General features: G+C 36.4%; 1 protein-coding gene across 1 annotated transcript in view; it reads right to left on the bottom strand.

The window, feature by feature from the left end:
* Positions 1 to 16,842, bottom strand: part of Smarca1 (SWI/SNF related, matrix associated, actin dependent regulator of chromatin, subfamily a, member 1) — a 70,219-nt gene that overhangs the window by 2,338 nt on the left and 51,039 nt on the right. The window contains 5 exon segments of the mRNA XM_032889621.1: positions 11,921 to 12,011; positions 12,013 to 12,134; positions 12,247 to 12,317; positions 12,320 to 12,361; positions 15,139 to 15,271. Coding sequence (XP_032745512.1) covers positions 11,921 to 12,011; positions 12,013 to 12,134; positions 12,247 to 12,317; positions 12,320 to 12,361; positions 15,139 to 15,271 — 459 coding nt within the window.

Here is a 16,842-nt window from a genome sequence, read left to right as displayed (position 1 = left end):
TAAATGTACAGCAATCCTCCTGCCTCAGCCTCCCAGATGCTGTGATAACAATATGGGCCACTATGCCTAGCTATATAATACCATTAAAGGACAGAATTAGAGAATAGACGAGAATAATGGTTGTCCGAGATGCTAAGAAAATAGAAGAATGTATGTAGCTAGAGGTAGTACAACTAACTTGTAGAAACAATTGTTTCGATATGTTTAATGAACACACACACACACACAGCCTGTACAAACGATATCCCGACAAGTTTTGTGGATTATACTAATATGAATTTTCATATTGCAATATTACACTAGAGCTACTCAACTTGTATCCATTGGGAATGAGCTCCACAACTCTATATTTTGATTGGTTGTGATTTTCTAAACAGACTTCTTTATTACAAGGCTTCATGGAACCTTTCAGTCCCTGATGATCACTACGAACCACTAGGAAGGGGATATAAGATGCAGCTGTTCCCAAAGCTACTTAGCCAACAGAAGTCTCAGGATACATATTATGGGATTTAAGTTCTGGGAATCAGGAAGGAACCTGCTAATTCGGAGTAAATACTATCTGAAAAGATTTTTGCATTAACCTTGCCACTACTATATTTTACTGCCAGCAGTCAGTGCATCCAAACTATAAACAGACTTTATGAATGTATGGTGAGCATTAAAGATATGATTCATTAATATGGAAACTCATTTATTATTAACCCTGTACACTTTGCTGTGTTTAAAGGTAAATAATGGATTAATACCAAAGGGTCAATAATGTTTAAATATGTGACTTCTTTTCTGTATAAGAAGAAATGCCTGACAAAACACGAAACAGCTAAACGCTCAAATCAAAAACTATTTTCTAGCAATTAAGAACAAACTCAAGAGAAAGGAAAATGATCAAAGTATAAAAATAGAAAACTCAGCAAACTTTCAAAGAATTTTTAAGGATTTATTTTTATTTTATACCTATGAGTATTTTCCTGCATGTGTGTACATGTACCACATGTAGACCTGCTCTTACACACTGAGTCATCTCGCCATGCCTGGTACAAGAATTTTTTCTTTTAAGTTTCAAGAGTTGAAGATGTAGTTCAGTGGGAGAGCACTTGTGCAACCTGTCTAGCAATATACATGCGCGCGCGCGCGCGCGCGCACACACACACACACACACAAACACACACAATTTGTTTTCTGAAACCAAAGCTAAAAAAAGTGGGAAGCAAACAAAGCTATTTCTATCACATTAGTAGTGGTGTGCCCGTGCTTTGTGCACACATGAGTGCAGTATGTGTACTTGGTTGCAGTAAGATGTAAATGAGAACTTCCATTCACTGATGTTGAATGACAGTGTTACTTGTTATCAACTAAACTTTCTCCCAAAAATTAAAGTGAAATTGCTAACTGTCATATTTAGAAGATCCATGAGGTCCAATGCCATCTTCTGACTATATTTAAAGAAGCCTAGTTTACAGGATTAGTTAATGCTAAATGAGTCAAAAAGAGGTAGGGTATTAACCTTCCCATTACCTTCTTGTCATGTGCAAAAGGTGGCCATCTACCCGATAGATTACCCTTGTTGGCACCTTAATCTTGGATTCCAGTCTCCAGAACAAGACAACAAAAAAGTGTTGCCTATGCCATCAAGTCTGTGTTTCTTTATTACAGCATTGAGCAGCAAACTAATACACTACCCCTCAAGGAAATGAATTAGAAATAGCAAAGAAATATTCTAAAATTTCATGTCCTGTGACTTAACAATCCCATTCTTAGACATATAATAAAGAGATACATAAAATATTTCAAGAAAGTATTTAGAACACTGATAGCAGGAAAACTACTGAACTAGCTCTGGAAACCATTTTTTGATATTTGGTAATAAAGGTGCAGAGACTGAAAGTGGCTGAAAGAACACTAACTAGTAGCTGACACTAGCTAGCTCTGAAATTAGGATCAGTGGTGATTTTTTTTCTTTAAACAATTGGGTCTGTTTATTCTGTAGAGGATGCATTTGCACCAAAGTTCTAAAGACCCTTTTGCCACAGCAACTCATATCTGCATTCCCAACTTTCCTAAAATGATCATTTAGGTCTTGAGAAAATTTATCAAGATGTAAGAAATGTCAAAAATCCTTTTAAGACAGTTTTATCTTTCTAAGTAAGATCTAGAAAACTGCCACACAACTTAGGGAATGCTGAAGTTGAATATATTATCAACTAACCAAATTTTTTTCTACTCTCTAATTCAAAGCCCCCCCAAAAAAACAAAAAAACAACTGAGATTAGCCAGAGAGATATTACACATTAACAATTCATGTTTTCTAGTTAAAAACAAAAAGTCTTATGTAATGCCAGAATGTTCAAGCTTCTTGGACATCCATAATTACCCAGGGTTAGATAAACTGATAACAATAAGACTGTAATTTCAATTACTTAGCAATGTAATGGTAATACATTTAATATGCATACCAAATATTCATCATACTTTCATCCAATAATATATACACATACAAATTAAACAGCATGTTATTCAATTTATCTATTATAAAAAGGGCTAAGTTGACCCTGATGAGATCTGATCCTTGGTTTCTAGGGAGACTACGTAGATTCTTTATAAAAATCTGATTCTTGAATCATTAAGCTATACCCTCTGGCTATTATTATTCGCAATAAGTAATAGTTGCCTGTGACTGCAGATATCTTTAGATACATATTCATGGTTCATATGAATGACTCAGGAACAAATACTAATACTTTCAGACAGTCTTATATGTAAAAAGATAGGATTTTTCAAAATGATTCAAAATAGACCACAAAAATAAGTTTTCACCATGATTCCTTTGAACCTGTCAGTAACTGCTCCAAAACAAAAACAAAACCCCCCCTTCAGAAAGGCAACAAAGAAAGGACAAGCATTTTGTTCTCTTCAGTTTCTCTGTTTCTTGTCTTCCTATTTTTCTGAGGTTAAGGGAACGGTTCATGGAATGTCAAACAAGTTCTATAATTCTGTAGTCTAATTATCTCTTTCACTGATTCCCCACTCTTGATTTAGGAATGAATTTGGAAGAAGGAAAAATAACACAGGGGAGTCAGAAAAGAGATGCCAAAGCAATTAAGGGCGACAGAAGACAATAAAAAACGACAAATTGAAAAACTGTTCTGCTGTATTGGAAACTGTGGGAAATGGTTTAAGAATTCTGTGTTCACACATGTGGGAAGCTCAAAGAGGCAAACAAACTTCTCAAAGCTGTTAGCATTCTAATGTAGACTGGAAGTCTCTGTGGCAAGATTCAATGTCAGCATGCCCCAAATCTATTTTTCTGGCACAAAACATTTTTCTGGTCCTGAAATAATGTTTCGTAGAATCCAACTTGGCAAATCATCCACAAAGTAATAGCAATGGCTAAACCTAAGTTATATACAGCTCAGGGAAAAAGAATTAAAGGTTTATGCGTAATTTCACTGACAAAAGGAGCTCTGTGACAAATTTTGAGCAGTATGCGAGACACAAGCTATGTGCATTTTGTGTTCAGAAACTCCTTTAGACAGATTAGCACTTCACAAAAATCTCAGACTCAAAATTAGGAAGAGGTTTTAAAATTATTCAAGTTGAAACAGAACTCCTCGATACTAGATCCTTGCTATGAAGCCATGCAGCCTTCCCATCTATCTGATTCCCTCCAATGTCAAAGTACTTGCTACTCTCTAAGCCTGGCTATTTCAACTCTGAACAACTCAAACACCTTGCCTTCTGCAACAGTGCTATTTGTTACCTTATGATCTCTAACAACTGGTTCCATATCGAACCTGTACAGTCAAAGAGAACAAGCCAATTTCCTCTCTCCCTAACAATTCTGTGTTTCAAGGCAGCTTCCTCGACCAGAATCATCTGTAGAGCCACAAATACCCCATGCTTAGAGTAAATATCTGCTCTTTAACCATCCTTCATGTAAAACGTTTCTTGGAAGTTGAGTAACACATAAGCCTACTTGGGATGGTTAATCTTGACTGTCAACTTGACAGAGTTGGGAAGCTCACAGATTGATAGAGCACAGCCCTCCATCTGCCTTTGAAGGTGTTGTCAGAGAGGATTAAAAGGGAAAACCTGACCTGAATGTCCATGTGCTTGGGGTTTGGATGAAATGAAATAGGGAGAGGAAGAAATCTGCAGGACGTTTTCTTGATTAATAATCAACATGAAAAGGCCCAGCACACTGTAGGGCAGCAGTTCTCAACTTGAGGGTCACGACCCACTTGGTTGTGTATCAGATATCTTGCATACCAGGTACTTACATTAAAATTTGTAACAGCAGCAAAGTTGGTTATGAAATAGCAACAAAAATAATTTTATGGTTGGGGATCACCACAACATGAGGATCTGTATTAAACTGCATTAGGAAGATTAAGAAAGTCTGCTGTAGGGGTTGCCCTGGGCAGATGGGCATGGCCTGTGGTATGAAGCAGTTGAAATCCCCACAATGCGCAAGCCAACACACAGTGTTCATCCATGGTCTGTGTTTCAGTTGCTGCCTCCACGTTCATGCCTTGAGTTACTGCCTTGGCGACTAGAATTGGGGACGAATATTTTCCATTTTGTAAAAGATCCACTCTCTGCCACTCTCTTCGTCTCTTCCACTGCAGCACGTAACTAGTCACTGAAAATATGCAACTGAGCACGTGCCTGAGTTCAAATAAAATCTGAAGCACAAATGGCAATCCTGGAATTTTGAATTTTAATTTTCATATGTCCAAACACTGTTTTGATTTCTTTATGAAAGTGGAAAAATAATTCTTAACCTAACGTGCCACATGAAACAAGCAGTGAGGTTCAGTTTGCCCGCTAGGGTTGAGAGGCAAAAATGGTGAATAAGCAGGGCTCCAGAAACGTAAACTAAAGAAGACAACGGCCACATGTCCACATGTCTGTCTCTCAATTGTACATGAAAGTCTGTATGGACGGAATTTTGTTCTAGGATTTTCAGTATAACAAAATGGACATATTTTTCCCTTTGTTATTTTGTTCTTTTATGTACTCCCTATATATTACCCGCTTTAAAAAAAATCCCTATTTATTGGAAATAAATATCTTCATCTGCGAATTCTGCAATATATTTCCCAGATTTGAAACACTTTTGAACCCTTATAATACTAACAAAAACAATAGCAGTATATACTAGATCTTCATAGCCCAACAATATTGGCAGCTAAGTGGAAATTCATTTTCAAATAGAGGTAGCCTACATTTTTCAAAGAAGTTTTGAATGGTGGAATGCTTTTATGTAGGTATTGTCACTTAAAAACGTTGTTACTGCCAATCACAAAAGAACACATTTGATTCGTACTCACTGGTAAGTGGATATTAGCCCAAAAGCTCAGAATACCCAAGATACAATTTTCAGACCACATGAAGCTCAAGAAGAAAGTCAAAGGTGTGGATGCTTCAGTCCTTCTTAGAAGGGGGAGCAAAATATTCACAGGAGGAAATACAGAGACAAAGTGTGGAGCGCAGACTGAAGGAAAGGCCATCCAGAGACTGCTCCACCTGGGGGATCCATCCCACATACAGTCACCAAACTCAGTCACTACTGGGGATGCCAAGAAGTGCATGCTGACAGGATCCTGATATAGCTGTCTCCTGAGAGGCTCTGCTAGAGCCTGACAAATACAGAGGCAGATGCTCGCAGCCAACCATTGAACTGAGAACGGGTCTCCAATAAAGGAGATAGAGATGAGTGGCTGAAGGAGGTTGCAACCCCATAGGAAGAACAAAAATAACAACCAATAAAACACTTCCGAGCTCTCAGGGACTAAACCACTAACCAAAGAGTACACATGGAGAGATCCGTGGCTCCAGCCGCATATGGAGCAGAGGAGGAGGTCTTGTTGGGCATCAGTGGAAGGAGAGGCCCTTTATTCCTGTGAAGGCTCATTGCCCCAGTGTTGGAGAATTCCAGGGCGGGGAGGAGGGAGGGAGTGGCTGACTGGGAGGACCTTCATGGAGGCAGGAGTGAGGAGATTGAATGGGGGATTTCCAGAGGGGAAACCAGGGAGAAGGATAATATTTGAAATGAAGATAAAGGTAATATCCAATAAAAAATGGGAGAAAAAAACGCTATTCATGAAATATTTTATCATGTTTCACATAAGATACACTGGTATAAATACCCAAAATGCTCCCTGTTTAGTGCACTGTGTTTCTATTTGTCCAAACAGTTTAGGATTACAAATGAACCACTTAAGCTACATGTTGTTTGCAAGTGATACACAAACATACCAATAAATAAAAGCTACAGGACTTACAGTCAAAAGTCTAGCAGGACACAGGGTCAGAAATAAACTGTAGCATATTGGTGCAACTCCTCAGATGCCATCCAAAACTTTTTCAATTACAGGGGTTGAGACAAACTGAAGCCCAAATAATCTGTGTTGGTTTATTGACCTAATGCCTACACTGGGTAAGCTCCTATGCTGATCTCCTTGAAAAAAATCAGTGTCACTTCAGGGTTAAAACTGGGAGAAAAAAATAACTCAAGGACAGACAGTGGTACATTGGTCAAGGGAGCAAAACAAGATAGGAAACAAGGTAGAAATAAAATTGAGTATTTTACTATAAATGGTAAGTGGAGTGAGCAGTGCTCACAGTACCTCATTGCCTGCTACTATCTGTCATTGAGTCCCCTGCTTCCTATACAGTAATGACCCAAATCTAGCCTTCAGTGAAGCAGCTTTCTCCATCACTTGGCTGCTGGTTACAACATCTTCCACCACTTCTCCATACATACATTAATACTTTTGGGATGTACTGGGCTTATTTATCCTTTTGCATAATCCTGTGTCTACGAATTGAAATGTACCTCTTCTATGAAGCTATTTCCCTGATTCCTTTGCCACATAGCAAAGTTAATCACTACAGTCTCTATTCTAAGACATTTTCAAAATTAAGGCAGAGAGGGAACATTTTTGTCTTTCAAGCACACAGAAACAGGTTACTATGCGTTAAAATGTACTTGACTTTACAAAGAATTAGTTGTTATTGTGTTTTTCTAAGCAAAATTTGTTTTTGTTATTTCCCTCTGCCTCCATTTTTTCCCCATCTGCTCGTCTCTTTTCTACCCTCCTATTCCTAATAGCTTTCTTTCCACTTTCAGGTCACATATAGTGTCATACTCAAGAAAAGCCCATCAGAACATTTATAGGTTATCGATTTTGCCAGTGTATTGTTAATGTTCCTTATATGTCATTAAGAATGCAGTCTGTTAAAATATCAACACTAGCTGTTAAATGCAAATAAGTAATAACATAATATTTTAGTCATAAGCAACAAAGCATCACTGTGATTATAGAACAACCAGGAAATTTCTATTCCCCTTTTATTCCTCTAAAATATCTAAAAGGAAACCTCCTTTCTGACTAGATTGAATATTTAGAAAAGTATTCTGTGCAGAACCAGTAACCTAATTAACATTTACTAGCCACTGTGATAACCATATAAAGCGGGAAGCAAGTTCATAAAAAGCTATAGCAATAATTTCTAGAAAGTAGTTTTTTCTCCTACAGTTCTAATGAGAAATGTCACTTTATTACTTTTAAATAAGGCACAATTTCATTAATAATAAAGTTGTGATTTGAAAACAAACTAATAACATGAAATTTTTATTACCCAGTATTCAACAGTGTGTGATTCTCTGAGATGCTATCGCCAAAACTCATTTAAACTACTACAAAAGACAGGGTAATTGTAATGACTAATTACTAATACTCAGCTTCAACTGTAATGTTCTTGGCCATAGGCAACGCAACACAGTTTCCTGAGCTGGCTGGCGAGAAAAGAAAATGTTCTTCAGCAATTGAAAGGTAAAAAAATAATAATAATAATAATAACTAAAATTAAGAACCAAAGCCATCCTATAGAGGAAACAATAAACATTTTATCGATGAATGTTTATTTCTGAGAATTAAATTTTACTTTTTCTTCTTTAACTACCTAGAAGGAAACTAAGTAGGATCAAGGCACTACTGATTGAAGGCTAGGTTCTTTTCCCATGTGTACTGTCTAACAAACTGACCAATCATGGCCTTTAGAAGTCTGAGATTCTCTTCAACATTCTATGTCCCATCAGTCACTAGTAAATGAACAGAGATTGGAAGAAAATTAATGAGCTAATGTCAATAAGGGGACAGGTCAGCATCCTATAAAAGGCGTTTTAAATAAATACAGCATATTACCATTTCCTTTTGTGTTCAGTTCTTAAGGAGCCTTTTATTTGGAGTATTTTTTGAACGAGCAAACACTAAGGCCCTATTCTAGGCTCCCCCAGTGCCAGGACGAGAGTGGAAGAAAATTCATATGCTCTGAGCTTAAAAATCCGAGTTCAGCATATGCTTCCTTCCTACTTGTTTATGGAGTTCAATAGAGGCTGATTACTTACTTAAAGACCACACAATTCTCTGAGAAAAATTCACGATCTTTTTAGCACAGAGAGATGGAAGTGAATCTTATTTTCTCTTTTGTACAGCCAGCAGTTTTAAATGAAGAAGAGCTTCAAAATCTTCAACCTTTAGCCAAAGCCTTTCAAAGGGAGGCATATTTGAAAGTGGGGATTCATTCCTCTCGGCACTTGGTGGGTGTTAGTTAAGTCAGATGTCATGAATTCAGTACTTTGAGATTAGTGCATAAAATATAACTATTAACATTCTTACATTTTTTTCTTAGAAAGATTTCACGCTTTTTATTGATGTGTCTGGGAAAGAAGATTCTTTTAGCAAGCTGAGTTCAATTATTAGAAAGATTTTAATTTATACACAGCTATAGTCACAAAATGAATCAAATTGCATCCTGTATCTCGAAGATAAGATTTTTCAATGATTTTTCAATGTGTTTTATTACAGAAATCACAGCTGCCTCTCTCAAGAGGGTGGATACTCTCCCTAGACTGTGAAGATGACTCACTAAAAAGAAAGTTATTTTTAAAACAAAGGGTGGAAGATGATCTACAAATATTAATAATCCAATTTTATAACTGTATAGCTATTGCTATTAACATAATGTAAAAAGATCATGTAAATATACGCGTATTTTGAATATATAACATACTCTAATTTCAGAAATATAAATAAAAGTTGCCCACTAGCTAGAAGGGAAAGCAAATTTTAGCATAAAAGAAAATTTTACCTAAAAGCCTTTAAATAAGACATTGAATTATAAAATAAATTACTATATTTTCAAAGAGTCTGTAAAAATTAGAAATTCTACTTTTTAAACGGTAATAAAGGGCACGGGCATTTCCAAGATTAATAGACAAAATACAGGTTCACATTTGTAACCACTTATATAGTTAATATCTGCCTTTCGGCAAATATGGTCTGAAAATTTAAATATCTAGAAAAAGGGAAAGCGCGGAGGTAATGTCTCTCGGAAAAACATAAGATGGAGGGAGACTAAAATTCTTTACAAAGGAGTTCAGAGACATCTAGTGGCTGTTAATATACTGCAGCTTTTTCCCTCTGTGCTGAGTATGAAGGCTCTGGAGTTCTTATCACAAACTAAGATAAGTCTTTTCTTGCACTTTCAATCTCCATCCTATTGCCTTAGTTTAATAGCTGAAGAAACTAGACCCAACATCAAGCTTTCAACCTTTTAAAAATTAGTAAAATATCACTGAAATACCACAGAATTCAATAAATGTTTCATCACTTAAAAGGGCACGTATGTTTGAAAATGTGTTTCTTGAAAAGTGCAGTTAAGCATTTTTCTTTTAGAGATTACTGATGCTGGCCTAAATTATGTCATTACATAAAAAAAGCCAAGTGGCTAGAAAGCGAAATGTGTGGCTTTGAAAGGACCTGTCTTTTAGGCACATTCATGGATACCCTCAAGGAGATGACAAACTAACTCACGGTCAAAATAAAATTTCATTTCCAAAAGAGAATTTTAAAAAACAATTCTACATTTGTTTCAATAATCTACTTCAATGATCCCAAGAACCCTGTCAAACAACTGTTCTGTCTCTAAGGCCAATCATGGTCTTTTGTGCTACCCATTAATTCCTATCTTTTTCATTCTTCCTTCAATCCTACTGTATCATAGTAATATACACACCTCTCCATGTCCTTTTACATAAATACAACACTTAAATGCCATGCTGAAATTTTCAACTGCAACATTAGTCTAACTGGCCTAAGTTCTCACGAATCCTGGATTTTGAGGAAGTACTTGCCAACTCTCCCAAATTTGTGTCATCTGTATGTTTGATGGTTAAGATGTCTTATTAAAGGCTGAACAAATAATATTGCAAAGCCTCTTCCAAAATAATGCCTTCAAGAGAACAACTCAAGAGTTTTCTTTGTATTTTTCAGTGTGAACGGAAGATATAAAATGAATCAGAAAAAAAATATGAAGCACTTTTTCATACCCCAAAGGATGCCATTTTACAACTAGTCACAAAAACCTCTGCTGGGGTTATTGGGTTTAGGCTCCTTTTACTTTTAGGCTATATAACTCTAGTTTTGTTTTAAGGACCTGGGCTCGTGAAAGAACGTCAATGACAACCTTAAAAGTGTTTTCACATGACTCTGAGCATGGTGGGAATGACTGTCATCCCAGGATTTGGGAGTATAATGTAGAAAGATTTTTAACTCAAGAACGTCCTAGGCTACACAGCAAGTTCCAAGCCAGCCTGAGCTGCATAGTAAGAACCTGTCAGTAAATCTATTTGCTTATTTGTTTATAAGCTGCATGCATTTGAGTATCATCATAAACAGTGCTCTTCAGGAGCAGTAGAATTTAGAAAGAACAGAATTCCTGTTGGAAAGCCAAAGAGGGAATTCATTGCAGAGGCAAAAAGTAAGATAACTTTTATTTAACTATACTTTCTTATAACGTTCTTAGGGAGACCCAGCTTGGACTACAATCTCTTTTCACTCAAAACAAACCCTCAAGTCATTTGTACAGTGTCAAATGTCATCTGGTAAGTTACTAAGGGCAAATGTACCATCAAAAGTGCTGAGCCTTGGGAATCATAGCATAAACCAGGTAACCAAATTTAGCATCACAAGGAGTGTGATAAACTGACCCAGAATTCCTGGTGCCATGCTGCAAAGGAGACATTTGGAGAACTGCCAGAAAAGTCTATTTATAGGATTTTATATTAGTGAATGAATGTTGGTATTTACCTGTGATTGTAGTTATTATGTAGGAAGATCTACTTATGAGGTATATATTCTTTTATTCTATTATTCACTTTAAAGGTTTAAAAATTATTTGTATTTGTCTTTCTCTCTGTGCCACATGGGTATGAATGAACGGAGAGGCAAGAAGACATCATTGGGAGCCCTGGAGCTGGCGTTACAGGTGGTCGTGAGCCAGTGGGAACTGAATTCGGGTCCTCTGGAAGAGCAGCAATTGTTCTTAACCAATCAGTCATCATTCCAGCCCTACGCATTTTGTTTTCCATTAGTTGGGGAGGGGAGAGCATATGTATGCGTGCCTGTGCAAGTTTGTGTGTGCACGTGTGTGTGTGTGTGTGTGTGTGTGTGTGTGTGTTTGTGTGTGTATTTTAAAAAGTATGAGTGGGCCCATTGTCTGTACATGTGCAGTGGAGGAAGCATCCTATATGCTAAATTCTACAATGATCAATTTTGTTGTCTGCAACTTACTTTAAAATGGTTCATAAATGTATATACTTACATAAATACATCCGAAAATATATTTATTGATATAAAACGAAACGTGTTTCTGAATATAGATGTTTTGCTATTTCTGAAAATAGGCACATGACATCTCCTTTGTGCACATGTGTATATAGCTATATATTGAAGGGGATGGGAGAGAAAGCTAATGAAACAAAATGTTAACAATTAGAGGAACAAAAGAAAAGGGAAAGTTTGAAATGTGTACTTTTCCAAAATAAGTAAACAAGAAAAGGAAAGCATACCATGGCAGTTCTCGACTTGATAAACCAGTCAAATCTAAACTGGGGAGCATTCCGTGACGGCACTGTCTCAATTTCTTCATATACATTTTCTGTCAAAGCCCATTTTGTGCAACATACAGATGAGGAATCTGTCTTCTTCTTCAGTATAGTTCTTTCCTTTACTGGTTCCGTACTGAATCCGTAACTGATGAAATGGAGCCTTGTATCTTGCAATCTGTAAGTTTCAACAAAAATGACACTTTTAATGGCATGTGCAATAACTAGTCAATGCTAGTCACTACAGCAAATATAATAATCTCCTAATAAACTGAAATAGAATATACTACTTTGGCATCCAGTGCTTTCTTAATACTGATTCTTCGAATTCTTGCTTCTCCACGTTCAATTTGAGCCATATTTTCTCAATGTCCTGTAATTCATTGCAGCGTTCCCAAAATACAGCTGAAAAGAAAGTGATTACTTTAAATTACTACCATTTAAGCAAATGAATTTGAGGAATTACAGAATACAGAATTAACAGGCAGATACGGTGTCTGCTGTGTGTACATGGCATATCCAGTTACTAAGTGCACTTACGTTACCCTTTTACCTAAATATGATACAGAAGAAACCTTTTGCGTGAACTGAAACAGAAGTGAGACTCCTATGAATGTAAATACAGCTTTCTAGTATGCAAAAATGAAAATAAACTTATTACCTTTTTCCTACGAAGTGACTATTTCTACAGAAGCTGTTGGTTATATCTGCAATCATTCACTAATCGTATATTTCTAGTCACCTATAGTTTCTTAAAAGATGAGAGATTTTAACTGGGCACATACAGAAAGATATTCATATCCCCAAGTTGCATTAAGATGTCACATCTTTTGACTTCAGTGAAAGGCCTTCTAATGACATTATCTACATTGAAAAAGTCTTCCATTTTAGAGGATATCAAGAGAGGTGTGTTAGCATATGATGGTTTGCATAAGTAATTAATATTCATTTATGCATCCTCCCAGTTACTCATTCAACACACACCTACACGCACCAGCACCTCCATCACCCACGCACACACACACATGCACTCATGCATATACCTTCGTACATCAAAATACAATATACTCACGAACACCCAAGTTTCTACAATTCTTCTCCTACCAATCAATCAAAATAAAGCACTCAATTTCTCCCCAGCCTCTGGCATGACGATGAAAAACAATTAAACAGTCCTGTCATCTCCCCGAAGTCTGAAGAAAATTCTTCAGAAAGGCTGGGAGTGTGTGCAGAACCAGCATCGAACACTTGCCTGGACTTAAAGGCCTTGGGCTTGCTCCATAGAACTTGAGAGTAGAAGAAAATTCTTCAGAAAATTTTACTGTCTGTGTCTTTCACACTTATTCCCTGGTACTGGTTTACTGGTGACATTTTAAGGGAACACCTACTATTGCACTAAAACCCCAGCTCAGAGTGTCTTTCTTTTTCTCTCCTGCTTTCTTTCTCTCATTCCTCCCTCAGACCCTTGCTAGGACACCTTAGTCTATATTTTTAAAACATGATCTCGCTTCACCCAGGCTGACCACAAACATGCTATACAGACTAGGCTGCCATCAACCCCATGATTCTCCTACCTCGGACTCCTTACGCTGTGATCATAGGCATGCATCTCCATGCCTGGCTACCTGATATCTTTTACCCACACACATACCACGTCCCTTTACATTCTTTTCACTCAACTTTCATGAAAATCTATCTCTCCCATGGTCTATTGTTCCCCTAAAGCTCTCATTGTTTGCAACCATAAGATCAATAGTACTGTCAGGCTACTGTTTATGAATTCAATGTTATATGAAATAAAATCCAGACAAAATTAACTTCTAAATTCCCTTTCAGGTTTCCATGAAAGAAAATAGAGTAGGTAGGTGTTCTGTAGTTACAACTGATTTTCTTTAAGCATTAGCTAGTACTCTAAATAAACTAAAAGCTATATGTTATAATGATTAAACTTTGATTTATTTATGAGTTTTTAACGTTTTCTTTTGGTTTTTGATAATAAACACAGAATTTCAGTAGTTATCTCAAATATCTGGCCAGGAAGGGAACAAAGAAACTATACAATGACTTTTAACATTGCATTCTTTTTATGGAAAATTCTTTCAAACTGTAAATACCTAATATTCAGACCAAATTTGAAAGGTCAGGCTATTTGAAATTTAACTACACATAGAAAACAGATAGATTAACCTATTTTAATGAGATTTCTTTCCAGAAGCCTGGCAGTTTAGGTATGCTCTGACACAGGAATTAATAGTAACTCCACATGCTTCTCTACAGCTCTTCTGATTCTGATTGAGGTTAAAGACACAGCTGAGTAGGAGAGGGAAATGATTCAAGGGCCACTGAACAGATTTAGCCAAGAAATCTTTTTAGATCTATTCTGAATTGCCTTAAGTTGATAAGGCCCCCCTCTACCTGATTTAATTCCTTGAGGGCAGTTGAGTCTCTAAATGTGCCTCATAAGAACTCTGTACTTCAAAGATGACCTGCAATGACTATTCCAAACTGCTAAACCAGAAGTCGCAGGACAAGACTTTTAAAAGACCAAATCAGTGAAATGAGAGAATAGAAAACCCATGCAGTACCCACTTTTGTTTATGCTTTACTTGGCAAACTTAGTTGTCTCCTAGCCAATCATATCCTATCTTTACTTACAGCTCATTCACAAAAACATTTTGACATCTCTGAACAAAGACGCAACTAAATTAATGACAAAGAAACAGGGGTTGGAGAGATGGCTCAGTGGTTAAGAGCACTGACTGCTCTTCCAGAGGTCCTGAGTTCAATTCCCAGCAACCACATGGTGGCTCACAACCATCTGTAATGGGATCTGATGCCCTCTTCTGGTGTGTCTAAAGACAGCTACAGTGTACTCATATATATCAAATAAATAACCTATAGATTAACCTATTTTAATGAGATTTCTTTCCAGAAGCCTGACAGTTTGGAGAGATGGCTCAGTGGTTAAGAGCACTTGCTGCTCTTCTAGAGGGGCCAAAATTTGGTTCTTTGCACCCACATAAGACAGCTCACAACCTGTAACTCCAGCTCTATAGGCACTTGTTTATACACAGGCCCCATCCACATGGACACAAACTCACATATAAAAATAAAGAAATCTTTTGTCAAAAGATATGTATACGTTTAAAATTAAAGTATGATGTTTGAAGTGACATACAAACCTGAATACTCCATGACCTCCTCAGGGGACTTGCCCTCTACCTCTCGAGCTATATTATCAATGTCATCTCTCCCGTACTTCTCATTAGCTTTAATAAACTGGTTAAAATCTCTCTTAGTCCAGTTTGTGAAACCCTAAGAATAAAAATTTAAACATCATCAGTAGATGGCAAATTAATAAATTCACTTACTATCCTACTTATATCTGTACAATGTCGCATGAAAAGCAGTTTAAAATACTTAACATGTGCCCTTTTATAAAGTTCATTTCTTTAATGTCAAACCAAAAGCTGAGTTTGAGCTGTTACAGAAATAACTGCTTTTTTATTTTAAAGAAAATGTACTTTTCAGGTACTTTAACTTGATTTATGATCCTAAGACATTGTGTAGTCTTAATTCCATATTTCTCTGATGCCCACAACATTAAAATACAATTCTAATATAAATTCCAACATAAATGCTTGAGTTCTGATATCTCAGTGTTTCAATGACTTTTCCCACAGATCTGTTCTCATGTAAATTAAGAGAGAGAGAGAGAGAGAGGTAGATGTGGATGTGGATGTATTGAATTGAAAGAACACTGAAAAAGATTTTAAAAAATTAAAAAAAAAACAAAAAAGAAAGAACACTGAAAGAAAATCCAAAAAGAAGTGAAGACATTCTTTCAATCATTCATGACGAAAATGAGTAAATAATTTCTGCTCAAAATTGTACTCATAAGGACCAGCAAGATGGAATAGCAGTTGAAATTGCTTGCCATACCAGCCTGAAAACCTGAGTTCAAGCCCCGGATCCTACTGTAGAAGCAAAGAACTGATTCTCAAAAGTTGTCCTATGGCCTTTCCATAGATGTTAAACATGCACACGCCTCTTTTAATAATAATAAATAACATGATTTTTAAAGACTATATTCATAAATAGGACCTCTGTAAATATAGTACTCAAGCATCTGAACTTTTTTACTAAAGTATGTAACGGCCAGTGTTTTAGGTCACTTTGCAATTATTATTCCATCAATGGTATTGTAGGTCAGTTGGCAGGAACCTTGCCTAGCACGGGTGAACCCCTGAGTTCAATTCAGAGCATCACATAAAACAGACATGGTGGCTGGCACATGCCCCTTATTCCAACAGGCAGGATATGAAGTCAGGAGGATCAGAAGTTCAAGGTTATCCTCAAGTACAGAGTGAATTCAAGGCCATCGTGGGAAACATGAAACTCAAGAAAACTTAAGCATTAAATTTGTAGCATCGGAAAAAGATGGCTTAAATTCAACTCAGAAGGACAAAAAACTTGATTATGCTTCTAATTATAAACTCAATTATCTCAATTGAGATTACGTACTCACATTATACTGTATATTCAGAATATATTATAAGCAGTGTAGCATTCAAAGGGCACAACTTTATTTTTGTGCTCGGGAAATAAGTTTTGAAATTAAAATAAAAGCAAACATTAATATTTAAATGTTTTATTCTGTGGTTGTTCTTAAAACTCGGCCAACTGCAACTGTATTTCATGCTAAATTTTGGTGACTTACAGGCATTTGTTCAAAAACTTATGAAAGCATTTTGTCAAAATTCATTCGATAAAATTATGTGATATTAAAAGAAAAAGCCCTGTATCAACATATAAATACAAAATCTCTTATTTTACTTTTAATTAACTCTTATTCCTGAGACACAGTGTGATACTGTAAAGCCTAT

The sequence above is a fragment of the Rattus rattus genome, chromosome X (genome assembly GCF_011064425.1).
Source record: "Rattus rattus isolate New Zealand chromosome X, Rrattus_CSIRO_v1, whole genome shotgun sequence".
Classification (NCBI taxonomy): Eukaryota; Metazoa; Chordata; class Mammalia; order Rodentia; family Muridae; genus Rattus; species Rattus rattus.
The sequence above is the reverse complement of the archived record's forward strand: the minus strand, read 5'-3'. Positions and strand labels throughout refer to the sequence as shown.